We start from the raw sequence: 14,170 nt of genomic DNA, 5'->3' as shown, positions 1-14,170 counted from the left end.
TAGGAACAAATCCTTAGTATGCCTGTCTTTGGTCATTATTTCTTGAGAACCATGTTAAGTCATTGACTTAACTGGTTAGTGCAATGGTTGTTGAACCTGAATGACTCTCACTAACCATAATGCTATCCATGCTCCTGAGGTATTTGGAGTTTGTAAAGCAATTGGTTTTTCAAAAGCTCTCCCTCTAGAGTCCTTGTGTCTTGGGTCTACAGTTTTTCTTTTGTTTCTTCACTTTTTCAGCAATAAAAAGGTGAATGTGCCCTTCAGCAAGACCAATCCACTTCTAATTTGCAACATTTGGAATTATAAAATGACTTAGAACTACTCTATAAGTATATGGATTTTGTAGCAGCTGTTTTGAATGTTTGAAAACTTGTTTTCCTGACAGGACTCCATATATAGTTGGAATCAATATATGAACTTTCTTATAAGTGAATTATCAGTATCTCATAATGGTGGTATTATGATTATTATATGGTTAGTTTCTTTAATGTATTTTTATTTTCTTTTAGTAAAGGAACTTGAATACCTTAAGAACCTGATTGCTAGTCCAAATACAATCACCAGCCTTTTTTTAATGCCACGTTGGCAGGGAGTCATTCTACTATGTACAAACAGCAGCCATCAATTAAATAAGCAAATAAACATTTAGTGGAAATAAAAAGTGCTACCTAACATATTCTCTCCCTTTACTGATTGTCCTGAATATTGGCCAATGGGATGATGCCAACATGTGCAAATGTCTAGTCTTTTCAATATGAGGGTTTTGGAGGAATGTGCACAAATTAAAACTTAAATACTCATTTCACTAACTTCATATTTTAAAAATGCAAGCCATACCTCATCCTTCGCAAAGACTGTTTCGTCATTACCCATTCCAGTTATGTTACTCCCAGGAATATCATCAGCAGAGACAAAACAAACAAACCCCGGCACCTTCTGAGCTTCTGAAATATCTATGGACCTGCAAGAGTGAGCAGCATGAGGGGCCAGCAGGAAAACCAAAGTGGGAGACCTGCCATACAACTGTCCTCATTTTGATGGACTTATTACTATGCCCTGTTCCAATGTCCAAGTACAAGGGAACCCAATCATAGCAATCTAAATGCTGACTAAAACCCACCTCACAGCTAATATCCATCCAGATGAGCATGTTAGGGCCCTTGCTGTACTCATCTAATGGACCTGAGCATTGTCACACAGACAAATTTCTCTCCCCACATTCACAAGGCTATCCCAGAATGTTAGGGCACCCCGGATATAATTAGACAATTCAGGCCTCCAAGGGAGAAAGCATGGAGAGTCCATCAGTTATAACAATCTGAAGTGTGTCCCGCTCACTCTGACCCATGACCCCATGGGGACATAGAGCAGAGGCACCATAGAGAAAGGTATGGGAATTGCTCTGTACCAACCAGTTTTCAAATAGGTAATCCTCTCCAGAGCTCCAGAAAGTCACTGTCATTTTCCCCACTTTACATTTGGGGAAACTCAGGCTCAGGACAATTAAAGAGCTTGTCCAAAGCCACCCAGCCAGAGAGCAGTGTAGCGAGAATAGGACTGAGGTTGAGTTGTGAAGAGCGCCAATGTCAGGTCCACTTATGCTCCACTGTACTCCCTTCCAGGTGCCGGCAGTGGGGAGAGCCCCATCATTGCATTACCTCAGAGCCCCCCAACTCACCTTCCCAAACCCATTCAGACATGCCTGGAACAGAGCAAAGCTGTTTTGAGTGGAGACAGTGCATGTCATGGTATTCTCAATATGGACTCAAGACAAGTGCAAAGGCAAATGAATTTACCCCACAGCTGGCAACCATATCATCTTAAACAAACTTTTTTCAGGGACCTGGAAGAGTTTCCCATTTCTGCGATCTTTCCCTAGGCTAGGAGTGCCAGCAGAGGAAAGACCAATGACAAGGAGACCCGATCCCACATCCATGCCATGGTAAGACCCAAGGAGGGTCACTCGTCACTGGTCTGCTCAGCGGGATGTGTCTCTAGGGCTCAGTGGGAAATGAAATTCCCGGCTCCAGCCTGAACACCTAGAGGCAGCACAGCCCAGTTGCTAATGTTGCCTGGCTTCAAACTCTGTCTCTGCCACTTAGCAACTGTGTGACCTGGGCAAGCCAGCTATCCTCCCTGGGCCTCAGTTTCCTCATCTGGAACATGGAGAGAATAATAGGACCTGCCTGTAGAATTATTGTCAGGAATAAAGAAGCCAATATATATAAAATGCTTTGCACCAAAATTTGGTAATTAAGTTCCATATAAATGTTAAGGGGTTTGTTATAATCATTACTATTATTATTAATTTATTATTATTAACATAGAGGTGGCATTCTTGCCGTTCAGGCTCTCCAAGCTCCACAGGCAGCTACAAGTGACTATTTTCTGCTAGGCCCTTTGTGGACACTATCACTAACCCTCACAAAAGCATCCTATTACATACTACAATAGTATGAATGGGAGAACTTAGAACTTAGGCACACAGGCCAACGTCATGGTTGCTAAGAACCAGAGCAGGCATCCAATCCCAGGTTCCTCACTCTAACGCTGTGTTAGTGCGGACTCACGTTCTTCTCTAATTTTACATAGAAGTTTAGCCCATTCCCAAAGTGCAGATCTAACCTGATCCTGTTCAGGGCCTTTCAGCAGCTTGTTATTGCTATTTAGCTCAAATGTAATCTCTCTGCCCAGCAACTCCAAGGCTTTGCTGATCTGGCTCCTGCTTATCTCTGCAAGTCTACCCTTCACCCTCCTGGCATCCCCAATCCCCTAACCTCTCCTGCTCCTCTCCAGGCTGTAGTTTTAAGATGATCCCCATTTTCCCCTCGGGACTGACAAGGGAACCTCTCCAGTGCTGCTCCCAGCGCCCCCCTCTCCTAGTGTATTTACTACACTCACTTGATCTTGGCGTGTGCCTGGGTGCTGGTGACGAGCCGGAGGGTCAGCTCATTCTCGTAGCGAGGGATGTCGTCACAGTACACGGCCTCCCCAGAGGCCTGCATGGCCGAGGCCAGGTGGGGCAGAGGCCGGCCCACCACGTCCTCCTGAGACTGATCCTTGGGCACCTCCTGAAATGACATGGCCACCAGTCAGGCTGAGTTGGTGTCGGGGGTAGAGAGAGAGAAACTGTTCTTCCACAGGCCCAGGGAAACCATGGGGTGTCTCAGGCCAGGTGGCAAAGCAACCCTAAGGAGTGAGAACAGAGGGGCAGGAGGGGAGCAGGTGAAGGAAACAGAAAGGTGGTCACAGGATCACCCCACATAGGACTGGGGGAAAAAACAAGAGGGGAACCTAAGTGTCCATTCACTAGAGATTGGGTACAATGAATAGTATGCAAATGTGAAAACATACTTTTGAAGAATTTCCATCAGAAGGAAGGAAGTGCGTGTTAAGTGTAACAGGACATAAAGCACTGTGTATGTGTATATGTAACAATGATTTGAATTTCATAGTAAAAAAGAGCATGTGTTATCAATATAGCATATACATAAAAATGGTAAGTATACAAATAAGATTTATCTCTTAGAGGTAAGATTTGGAGTGATTTATATTTTCTTCCTTAGTTTTTTCTGTATTTTTCAAAGTGTTCTAACGAGTTCATTTCATAATAAAATTCTGTTTCATGTTTTAAGTAAAACTGGTAATGGCCAATATTTATTGAACGTTTACTATATGCTAGGAACTTCCTAAGCTACAATATTTACTTTTACGCATGCATTGAATCCTCAGAACTATCCCATGAAAGAGGTACCAACATTATCAGATTGTGGGAGAAATTGGCTTGCCCAAAGACACAAAGGAATTGAGGATCCTGTACAAGCTTCCATGGTGATGAAATGCCAGAGTTGGATTCCAGTCTAGGGCGCTGGGCCCCAGAGTTCACGCACTAAGCCACTGCATTCTAGTGCGGGGGCCGATGAACTGTGGCCTGTGGGCCAAATATGACCACTGCCTGTTTTGATAATTAAAGTGTTATTGGAACACTACACATTCATCTGTATATTGCCTCTGGCTGTGCTAGAATGACAGAGTTTAGGAGTTACAACACAGACTATCTGGCCCACAGTATCCAAAATGTTTCTAGGAAAATTGACCCTTTAGCCAGTACCTCTCAAAAAACTTCTATTGATAGAATGTTGGTTTTGTTGTTGTTCTGTTTTATTTGTTTATATGATCCAGAGAACTCCTGACTCTGCATATTAGTCCCACAGAGGGGCCAGAAAAGATAAAATGGGAGGGAAATTTCCCTTTAAGGAGCAGGTGAAGATGAAAGTAATCCCAGGACCAGAAAGAAGCTCACTACAGACTAATTCATATGCCTTTCAGCATAATGATTATTGCTTGTCTCACTTTTTATTCTTATATGTCCAATAGGATATAATCTCACTCATCTAGGGGAAATGGTAAACAAAATAGACTAATGAACAAAAACAGACCCAGAGATAAGGAGCCATGGGTCAAACTGTTGGACCTCAAAGGCAGGGTGGGGATAAAAGGGAGAAATCAACCAAAGGACTTATGTGCACACATATGATCCTAAACAGTGGTCAAGGACAATAGGAGGGTGGGGGCATGAGTGGGGGGTGGGGTTGGAATGGGGGTTGAGGATTGTGATACCTTAATCAATAAAGAAATTCATTTTAATAAAATAAATAAACAAAGAAAGTAATCCCAGGAGAGAAATTTAGATGCGTAAGGGGGGAAATAGATTCACTGACATTAACATAGTTCCCATTTTCTTCCCTGGATACTTTTGCACAACAGTACGGAGCTTTCAGCACCTACGTGCAATTCAAGTAAGTCATTTGCCAATAGTCAGCATCATCTGATGAACTCTGCAAGGCCCTGATGTTAGCCACACACTGTCTCCACTCACCTGGAAGATCTGGACGTCAGCCGGAGGGTCTTTCTGAAAGAGGAAGGTGGCACTGGCAAAAGTGGGGTCCAGTTGGCCACATTTCTGTGGAGGCAAGATAACAGAGGTGACCTTGACTATTCCATCATTGACCCCAACCTTGGTTGTCCCCCAACTGATAAAGGTAACAACTGTTCCCCTCATCTCCTCATTGGACACTCCTTCTCACGCTGGCTGGATCTGTCTCAACATCTGACCGTGGGCTCTGGGAGCGCAGTATTCACTCACAGCCTCTGCCTCTCTGCCCCCACCATGCCCCCTGTGTAATGAGTGGCACGTACTTCCTCCCACACACCTAATGGCTTCCATCCTTCCTGCCTTTAAGCATGCTGCTCTCTGTTGGCTATCCTCCTCCCAGCCTTCCTGAAAAAGTCTTTCTTTCCCCCCTCAATTCTGTGGGAAATATTTAACGATATGGAAAATATTCACTGTATAATCCCAAAGGACTCAAGTGGAAAATAAAACTGCATGCAGCATGACCTCAAATTTATATAGGAAATGATATATCCAGAAAAAAAAGATCTTAAGATGATATATATATTGATGGATAGAAGGAAGGACAGAGAGAGAGAGATAGATAGTGAGAGAGAGAGAGAGAGATGAAGTAGACAAACAGAATGAGACAGATGGACAGATAAATATAGGGGAAAGTTCAGAGGAAGAAGCAAATTATTAGCAGTGGTTTTTCTCTGGGATCTGAGAGTGGTTTTTTTAATACAATTCTGTATTTTTAAAGTTTTCTACAATAAGTCTTTATTACTTATATAATCTGAAAACATTACTTATATAATCATGACGATTTTCAAAAGAGGAACTTGCTCTGCTGTCCCCACACCTGTGAAGCCTCCCCTCCTTTGCTCCTCAGGCTCCATCTCAGCAGTTATCACTCTAGACTGGCCTTCACTGATCATGCTCTCTCCATGCTCGGCTGCACCCTGGTGCCCAGTGCAATCTTACTGTCTAAAAGATGCAAAGTAAGTGCTCCTTGGTGAAACCATCTGGGGAGCTGGGTCCACATCAGCCAGCCCCCTTTCCTGAATGTACATCCTTGCAATGGCTGGAGAAGCCCCACTTTGAATTCTCCTTCCACGCTCCACATTCTCATCATTCTCTGCACTCCCATTCCAACTATAAAACCATGGTTGTATCAGCTGTATGGCTGAAGGATCATCTGGTCTACTTGCCCCCCTTTTGCATATTTTATAACTGAAACCTGAAGTTGTGAGCTATGTAGGTTCCCACGTGAGATAATGACACAGATGGAACAAGAACCCATGCCCCTGACTCCCAGCCCAGGGCTCTGCCTCTCAGCCACCCAGTTGGATCCCATCTCCATGTGGCTCCCTGGGCTATGTCCCCGGTCCTTGCTCCTCTGCCCTTTCATGTCCACAGGAAAGAAGCAAGTTCACGACCTGGTCCACAGGACTGTCTCACCTACACCAGCTACCCAATTCCCAAACAAAAGTGCTACAGAGAGTCCATGCTTTACCCAGACCCACACTCACATCTTTCGGGTCCTCTTTGCCCAGCTTCTGAAGCACCGTCAGGTAGAACTTGAAGAAGAAGCTGAGGGTGAGTGTGCGCCGGAAGTCCACCATGCCACCCGGGGCATCAGGGGGCAGATATAGCTCTTCCACCAGGCCTGCACACACCTCGTGCAGCAGCTTCTCGTTCCAGAAACTGCCAGAGAGCAGGTGTGAGAGAGTGCTCCCATCCCGCCCCCAGAATCATGTGAATCTCGGTTGGAAATCCAGCTCAGAGACTTAGGCAAGTTGCTTACTCCCTAGAGCCTCAGCTCTCTCCTCTTTAAAAAGAGATCCAATTTTAAAAGACCGCAAAAACAATAGTTAAGTCTATTAAGTTCTTACACTGTCCTAGGTATTTTTTATGAAACATCATTTTAAATTTAAATTAAAATATATAGTAGGGAAATTTTTTTACTCATTTTTATACTTAGTGAGAAAACTAAGGCGTGGTTGACTTAATCCTATACCCATCTGGTAAGTGTTGGAACCAAGAATTGGAACCAAACTCCAACATTAAGATCTACCTATGCATACAGGTATGGAAAGGATTACATAGGACAGTGCCAGTGAAGTGCTTGGTTCAGTTGCCCCCATATAGTACCTATAGTGACAGTAGTAGCCATAGTAATAGTATAGCACTAGTAATAGCATTAATAGCAATACCAGCATTAGCGGCAGCAACAATACTGGTAGTAGTAATACTAGCAGTAGCAGATGCAGTGCTAGTAGTAGTACTGGTGGAAGCAATAGGAATAGTAGTAGTAAAAACAGAAGTAATATAGAAGTTGTAAAAGAATCAGTAGTAGTAACAGTAATAGCAAAAGCACTAGTAGTAATAGTAGTAGTAAAAGAAATAGTAACCACAACAGCAGTGATACCACTACTAGGAGTAACAGCACTAGAAGCAACAATCCTATATAATAAAGAAGTAATATGCAAATTAACCCTTACTCCCTCATAAGATGGCTGCCTATGACCAGGCCAGAGAAAGGATAGTGAGGGATGACCAAACAACTGAACAGCCAGCTGTGTCGGGCAACTGGGCTGGGGGGCGGGGGGGCATTGAGGGGTGACCAGGCCTGTAGGGGAGGGCAGATGGGGATGACCAAGCCAGCAGGAGGAGCAGTTGGGGGCAATCGGGCTGGCATGGGGGGAGGGGAGCAGCAGGGGAGGGAGCAGTTAGAAGCCACCATGCAGGCAGGCAGGTGAGAGATTAGGAGCCAGCGGTCTAGGATTGTGAGAGGGATGTCTGACTGTCAATTTTGGCCTAATCCCAAGATCAACAGTTGACAGTCGGACATCCCCCAAGGGGTCCCAGATTGAAAGGAATGCAGGCTGGGCTGAGGGGATCCTCCCTCTATGCACAAATTTTGTATGCTGGGCCTCTAGTAGTAATAATAGTTGTAGCTGTGTTAGTTTTAGTAATAGCAGTAACAATGGTAGCAGTAGGAGCAGCAATGGTAATAGTACAGTGGCAGCAATATTATTGGTCATTATGCTACTAATAATAGCAGTAATCACAGCAGTAGTACCATGCTAATAGCAGTAGTAGCAGCAATAGTAATGGTGTTACAGGCACAGGAGGAGGAGCAGCAGCATAGGGCAGTAGCAGGACTGTTTTGCTGTAAACTCTTACTTCGACAGCTGCTTCCGAGTAGTCTTTAAGGCTGAGATGGTTCTGTCAGCCATTCCGCCATAGCAAAGGGCCAGCTCCTTCACCTGTGTGGTTCCTGGCTGGAATAGGACTCTCATGCCACAGGTCACCTTGGCTTTGTCATCGTCTCTCCGGGAGGCCTGCTTAAATGCTGAGAAAAACTCGCCCTGAAAGAGAACAGGAATGCAAGAGTTTCCCACCCTGTCTTGCAAGGACTGCAAATGGTGAGCCTGAAACACGGGATATGAGGTGAGTTCAGGTGAGGTAAGGTGAGGAGAAAATACCATGGCACATCAGCAAGGAGCTGGTGACAGGGATCAATGATTGAGGCTTAACCATCACATTTTCAGAAGTTCCAGATAGCATTCTCCAAATCTGGGAGGGTCATGGTTTCTCCCTATTAGTCAGGAAACAAAGTCGGGGACAAAGGAGAATGGGGTGCTCTCAATCCAACAGTGGAAAGAAGTAAGAGTGTTTTCACCAAGTCTCCTCCAAGACCCCTCAGGCCTGAGAACCTTCCCCACTCTGGTGCCCAATATCAGAGCACACAGCCTCTCAGGGGCTGTGCCAGAACCTCTGTTGACCAGACTACCTCTCAAGCAGATACAGAGAAATGCCCATGAGTGTTAGAAACAGCCTGCAGCTTGCAGCCTCCTCACTGGCTCCCTAACCAGCTCTCCCACCAGTCTACGGGCAGTGCTTAGAAATCTGGCCTCCTGGCCAAAAGAACGAACCACACTATGAGGCAGTGGCTGCCTCTGTGCTTTGATCACCCATGTCCTGGGTCTAGCCAGCTCTGTCTTTGGGGACAGGAGGAAAGTATGAGTTGCTTTCCAGGTAAGGACCCTGTGCTATCCAGCCCTCTCTGTGTCAGGTTCTGCTTGAGGTTCGAACTCACTCTGGCAGCACAAACTCAGATCCACCTCCCAGCGGGGAGGTGTAAGGGAAGGGCTGTTGGAGAAAGCAGGAGACCCACTGCTAAGGTCCGAAATGACCACAGGCTTTTGTTTGAAGAAGCCATAGAGTCCCCTCCTGATGCTAAAGCTGGTTCCTCTTCCTGGTGTCAGACAGGCCCTGGGGCCATGAGCCCAGTCCTTGAACTTGGTCATGGGACACAGGTTCCAGCTGGTCCATGGCTGCGCCAGTCCCCTGTGACGTGTTCACTGGGCTGCCAGAAAATGTCAGTGTCAGCTCAATTGTTCTTCCTTGAGAAATCCCTCCTAATCCTGGGTGTTAACATGTCCTTTCTTTAAGGAGAGATATTTTATGTCCCTTGTCTGGCAAAATAAACACTGAGCAGTTCTATGCCTGTTCTTGCCTCCTTTCCCAACTGCATAATTTAACTTTTTTTTCTTTTCTTTTTTTTTTCTTTTTTACCAATCTGTGAAATACAAAATTCTAGGAATCAAAATGGTCTATAAGGAGGAGTTAGAACACCATTAAGAAACCACCTCATTGATGTAATTGCTCTAATTTAATTAGCATTTTCCTTAAAAAGGTTAAAATTAGCCAGGATGAAATACTCCTTGTAACACTCAAACAGTAGCTGTGGAAAACTCTTAATATGCTCTCTTATTGCTGGTTCTCCAGCTTCTGTCTTTCTACAAGGCCCATTACGGAATGATGTGCTGCTGAGAGAGGCGAGAGTCACGCCAGGTGAAGCCACCACAGGTCCCAAGGAACAAGAGCAAGGCGGCCAGAGGCACCCTGATCTGCTGAACAAGCTGGAACCGTCATCTACCCAGAGCAAGGTCAGTGAGCAAACCCTTGTCAAGCACAAGGTTGGCATGTGAAGGTCTGACTGACAGGCAGCTGCTTCCCTTAGCAAACAAGCCCCACACTTCACCTGACCAAATCGAGTCTCCTCTGACCTGGGGAGGAATACTCGCCAGCAGGTTGTGCCCTTGAAACTGTGTTGCTACTTACCAGCTCCACCAGGAACCTACAGAATTATTTTTCAGTCCTCAGTAGGTAACATCATGCCCACTTCTCAGTAGGTAACATCATGCCCACTGCACAGGTGGGAAAACTGGGGCTCAGAAAGGTAAACTGACTCACTTAGGATCACACATCTAGCTTCTGTCCATGAGGTATGCTCCCTACCCTAAAACTTCTCATTGTCCAGAGAGACAATGGCTGGTCAAAGGCAAAGTTCAGAGACAAGAGCATCAGTGTTACAGTTGAGAGATGCTAAGGTTGGTCCTGAGGCCAACTCTGCTCTCCTTGTCTGGAGCCTGGTGGGTGTAGGAGTGATTCGGGCCCAGCATCTTACCTTCCTGCTGTAGGGGATCTCAATGGAAAGCAGTATCTCTTCTGGACTTAGCAGTGTCTTTCTGTAGGCAGGGAAGAAGGTGTGGTCCATCGGAACCGTTCTCCTGGTGTCTGTACAGAGGCAAGATAAAGATGGACTGATGTGAGAAGGCCCAGGACAACCCGGCCAGTGGGCTTCTGCATCTGGGTCTCTGATGCCCACAGTCAAAGGGAATGGATGGCTCAGCTGGGGTCAAGGCCCTCCATCTGAAATCCTTCAGCAATGGTGCGCTGGTGAATGGTTAACCATCAGCTACTTGGGGTATAGCCTTGGTTTGCTTCTGTTTATGATATAAAAACTCCCAGAGCTCATTTCAAGCTACCAGAATGACTTTACTGATGTGGAGCTAGAAAAAGCGTGGCAGAGTTGAGTCAGCAGGCCCTCTGCAAGGCCTGTTTACAAGGTGAGCCACTGGTGTCCTCTGGGTATGTGGGTCTGCAGAGGGTTCCTAGCATTCCCTGATAAGAATGGCTCACAGTTTGTAAAAACAACACGGTTTATGCAGAACACCTCTAGACTCTGTTATGTACCAGGCAGACCTGTGTGGCCAGCCCCCAGTTAGACCTCTGGGTGCTGAGCCCCTAACGAGTTCCCTGGTGGCCTGCACTTCTCATGGGGAGCTTGCTGCGGGGGGAGTCAAGCGCCTCCTGTGTGATCCGCTGGGAGGCCCTGGCAGCTATGTCAGATTTCCACTGGACTTTGCTCCGTGTGCCTTTCCCTGTGCTGATTCCTCCTTCTGTAGTGAGTCTTAGCCATGAGCATGACTATACACTGAGCCTGTGCGTCCTCCTGGCAAGTCATCAACCCAGGGGAGGTGCTGGGGCCCCTCTGACAAGGAAGGATGCAGATTAGCACCACTACATAGCATCTCCGCTGCAGACAGATAGATGGAAGGAGCCTCAACAGCACAGACAATAGTAAAATGAAGTAAAATAACTAGCAAGTGGTGAATTTTGAGTGTTCATTCCCTATGTCATTAATGTAATCTGTCTTATATAACTTGCACGCTTATATACCTTAATTTTTCATAACGGCCATGTTTCACAAACACTGACCACCCAGCAATCCACTGTGGTGAGCTGGTGCATTCTGGCTCCAGCATCTCACTAGGTAAGGCATCTGGACAGAGCCTGCTGTGAATTCTTAATAAAGAAGTGGCCCAGCTCTCCTAGCCCCCAGCATGAGTGATCCCTTGTAGTTTCCAGGAATCTAAACCGTAGAAAAGTGGGGTCATAGGTCCTTGGACTCTGTCTCTCCAGGAGTAACCCATCTTGTGAGACTTTTCTCCCCCAGGACCCTCTGCACGAGGCAGCTCACCTCTGGACACGATGGTCATCTTGGCCCTGCTGGCCATAAACACCGGGTTGAGGTCGGAGATGGGGCTGGCGTTAATGATGTTCCCTCCGATAGACTAGGACAAGCAGAGAGTGTGCGTGAGAACCCAGCCTGAAACCGGTGCTCACCCAGCTGGCTCCCAAATGCAGGGCAGGAGGATGACAGGTGTCATCTGTGGAGGGAGGCCCGACCTCCAGCCTCTGGAGACACAGCCCGGTGCAGTGAGAACTCCACAGTCAGAACATCGAACATCGTGCGAAACATTAGATCTGACCGCCTGGCATTGGGGCCCAGCTCTGAAATGTAGCAGTCAGTGTACCTCCCTCAGTTAGCCTGAGTCGACCCATTGAAAGTCAAGTGCTTAATGTCACCCAACTTTTTTCTGAAAGAGCTAAGGTGGCTTATCACAGAAGCCATAATACAGCAGAAATAGTAGATAAAGTTCAAGGACAAAGAGGAGGAAGATTTGAGGATGAATGATTTGTTCTAATTGGACCTGAGCTTCCTGGAAACTTGGCAAAGAACGTTGGGAGAACCAGACCCAGGGTGCTCACTACGGGAAAGAGGGGGAAAGCAGCTGCAGGAAGAAAACAAGTTCTCCCTGGGAGTAGATGCCCGCTGAGCTGGGGCCTCGGTAGAGATTGCTTGTTTATATCTCCTCATCTTCACCCAGAAGTGATTGGGTCTTGAGGTAAGGTGTAGAGAATGGAGTGGATTATTTTGCTTCATTTTTTTAAAATATATTTTATTGATTTTGTACAGAGAGGAAGGGAGAGAGTTAGAAACATCGATGAGAGAGAGTCATCGATCAGCTGCCTCTTGCACACCCCCCACTGGGGATATGCCCGCAACCAAGGTACATGCCCTTGACTGGAATCGAACCCAGGACCTTTCAATCCCCAAGCCGACACTCTATCCATTGAGCCAAACCAGCCTCGGCTATTTTGTTTTATTTATTTTTTTTAAACCATTTTTAAAAAACAGAATAGAAGGGAGAGCTTTCTTCCCAACACCATAAAAAATCATGACCCTCAAATGGCACTGTATGGGAATGTCTGGGGTTTAATCCGAAGGCTGACTGTGACAGCCAGCAGGTGGAGCCCTCCCTCCTCTCAGGAGTTCTACCTCTGGTTTTAACCCAGGGCAGAAAGGCTATGCCCCTCCCTGATTTGTCTGTTCTCTAACTCATCCCTTGTCGACCTTCTGAAAGCCTGGGCCAATCAGAAAGGGGCAGGGGGTGAGCAGGAGCCCCATCTCTCCAACCTCATGGAGAAGACTGAGTCCAAGTGTCACCTGGAGTGGCCCACAGACCACCTGCATCAGCAGCACCTACAGGCTCCACACAGCCCTTCCAGGCCAGCATCTCGGAGGCAGGGCTCAGGAATCTGCATCTTTAAGAAACACTCAGGCAGTTCTACCCATTCAAGTGTGAGGCTCCTGGTGTGACGGAAGGCCCTGTCCCCTGGGCCTCGAGGCCTATGTGCCTGGACTCACCGCCACAGACTTGACCTGCTTTCCGGCAAACCAGCGCATCTGCTCCAGGACGCCTCTGAACACCTCTGTCTTGTGGGCAGGAAGCTCGGCAACAGCATCTTTCAGGGTCTTTTCCACAGAGTCCAGAGGGCAAGCGGCTCCAAAGGAGATACCTGGGAACACGTGCTCAGGATAAGCGACCCACTGCCCAGCACAGAAAAAACCTTCAGACACAGAGTCTCAAGCTTTTCAGCAACCTAGTGAGGCTGCACCAGGACTCTCATCCTTAACCCGATGAAGAAAGGTTTGCCTAGAGAGGTTAAGGGACTCACCCAACACCACACAGCTATTGAAAGATTCCCAGACTCAACCCCAGGCCTCTTGTCCTACAACCAGAGTGTTCTTTCACTAAGCTAGCAGTTCTCCACTAAATAAAATCAGGTTTCTGTGGGCAAAGTCCTGGAATATATTTTTTCTAAAGCACCCAAGCACAGCTGCCCACCCTGGGCCCCTGACCCCGTGAGTGATTCTAAGGTGTAGCCAGGATTGAGAATACTATTGGAGATCTCACAGCCCTCGCCCACTGATGCCTACCATGATGGAGAAAGGTGGTGAAGGTTGTCCCTTCCCCTGTGTAGCTTGGCTTCAGAATAAGTAGGTGGCAACCAGACCCAAAGGGGAGGTTGTCCTAGAAGCTCCATCCCCCAATGGGACTCATCCCAGCATCTCAGCCCCTCTGGGGGCCCGGGTGAACCTCCCTTACCCTCCGGGCCGCGCTCCACAAAATTCAGCTCAGGGATCCAGGCTGGGCTGATGATCAAAGGAAACAGCTTGTTCTTAAACTTCATCTCAATGCCTCGAGGGAAACAGATAGCCTGAAGTTAGGGGTTTGTAGGTGTGTGTGTGTGTGTGTGTGTGTGTGTGTGTGTGTGTGTGTGTTTAGGAGCAAT

The 14,170-nt window shown here is 46.8% G+C and overlaps 1 protein-coding gene across 1 annotated transcript in view; it reads right to left on the bottom strand.

The window, feature by feature from the left end:
- LOC311630982 (xanthine dehydrogenase/oxidase-like) overlaps positions 1-14,170 on the bottom strand; it is a gene marked incomplete at its 5' end in the record, with an annotated part of 57,000 nt that overhangs the window by 22,907 nt on the left and 19,923 nt on the right. The window contains 9 exons of the mRNA XM_084900659.1: positions 841-964; positions 2,905-3,074; positions 4,883-4,966; positions 6,427-6,601; positions 8,084-8,268; positions 10,374-10,483; positions 11,730-11,823; positions 13,242-13,393; positions 13,984-14,076. Of these exons, the coding sequence (XP_084756785.1) occupies positions 841-964; positions 2,905-3,074; positions 4,883-4,966; positions 6,427-6,601; positions 8,084-8,268; positions 10,374-10,483; positions 11,730-11,823; positions 13,242-13,393; positions 13,984-14,076 (1,187 nt within the window). The remainder of the gene's footprint in view (positions 1-840; positions 965-2,904; positions 3,075-4,882; positions 4,967-6,426; positions 6,602-8,083; positions 8,269-10,373; positions 10,484-11,729; positions 11,824-13,241; positions 13,394-13,983; positions 14,077-14,170) is intronic.

The sequence above is a fragment of the Pipistrellus hanaki genome, assembly GCF_964339955.1.
Source record: "Pipistrellus hanaki genome assembly, chromosome: 12".
NCBI lineage: Eukaryota > Metazoa > Chordata > Mammalia > Chiroptera > Vespertilionidae > Pipistrellus > Pipistrellus hanaki.
The sequence above is the reverse complement of the archived record's forward strand: the minus strand, read 5'-3'. Positions and strand labels throughout refer to the sequence as shown.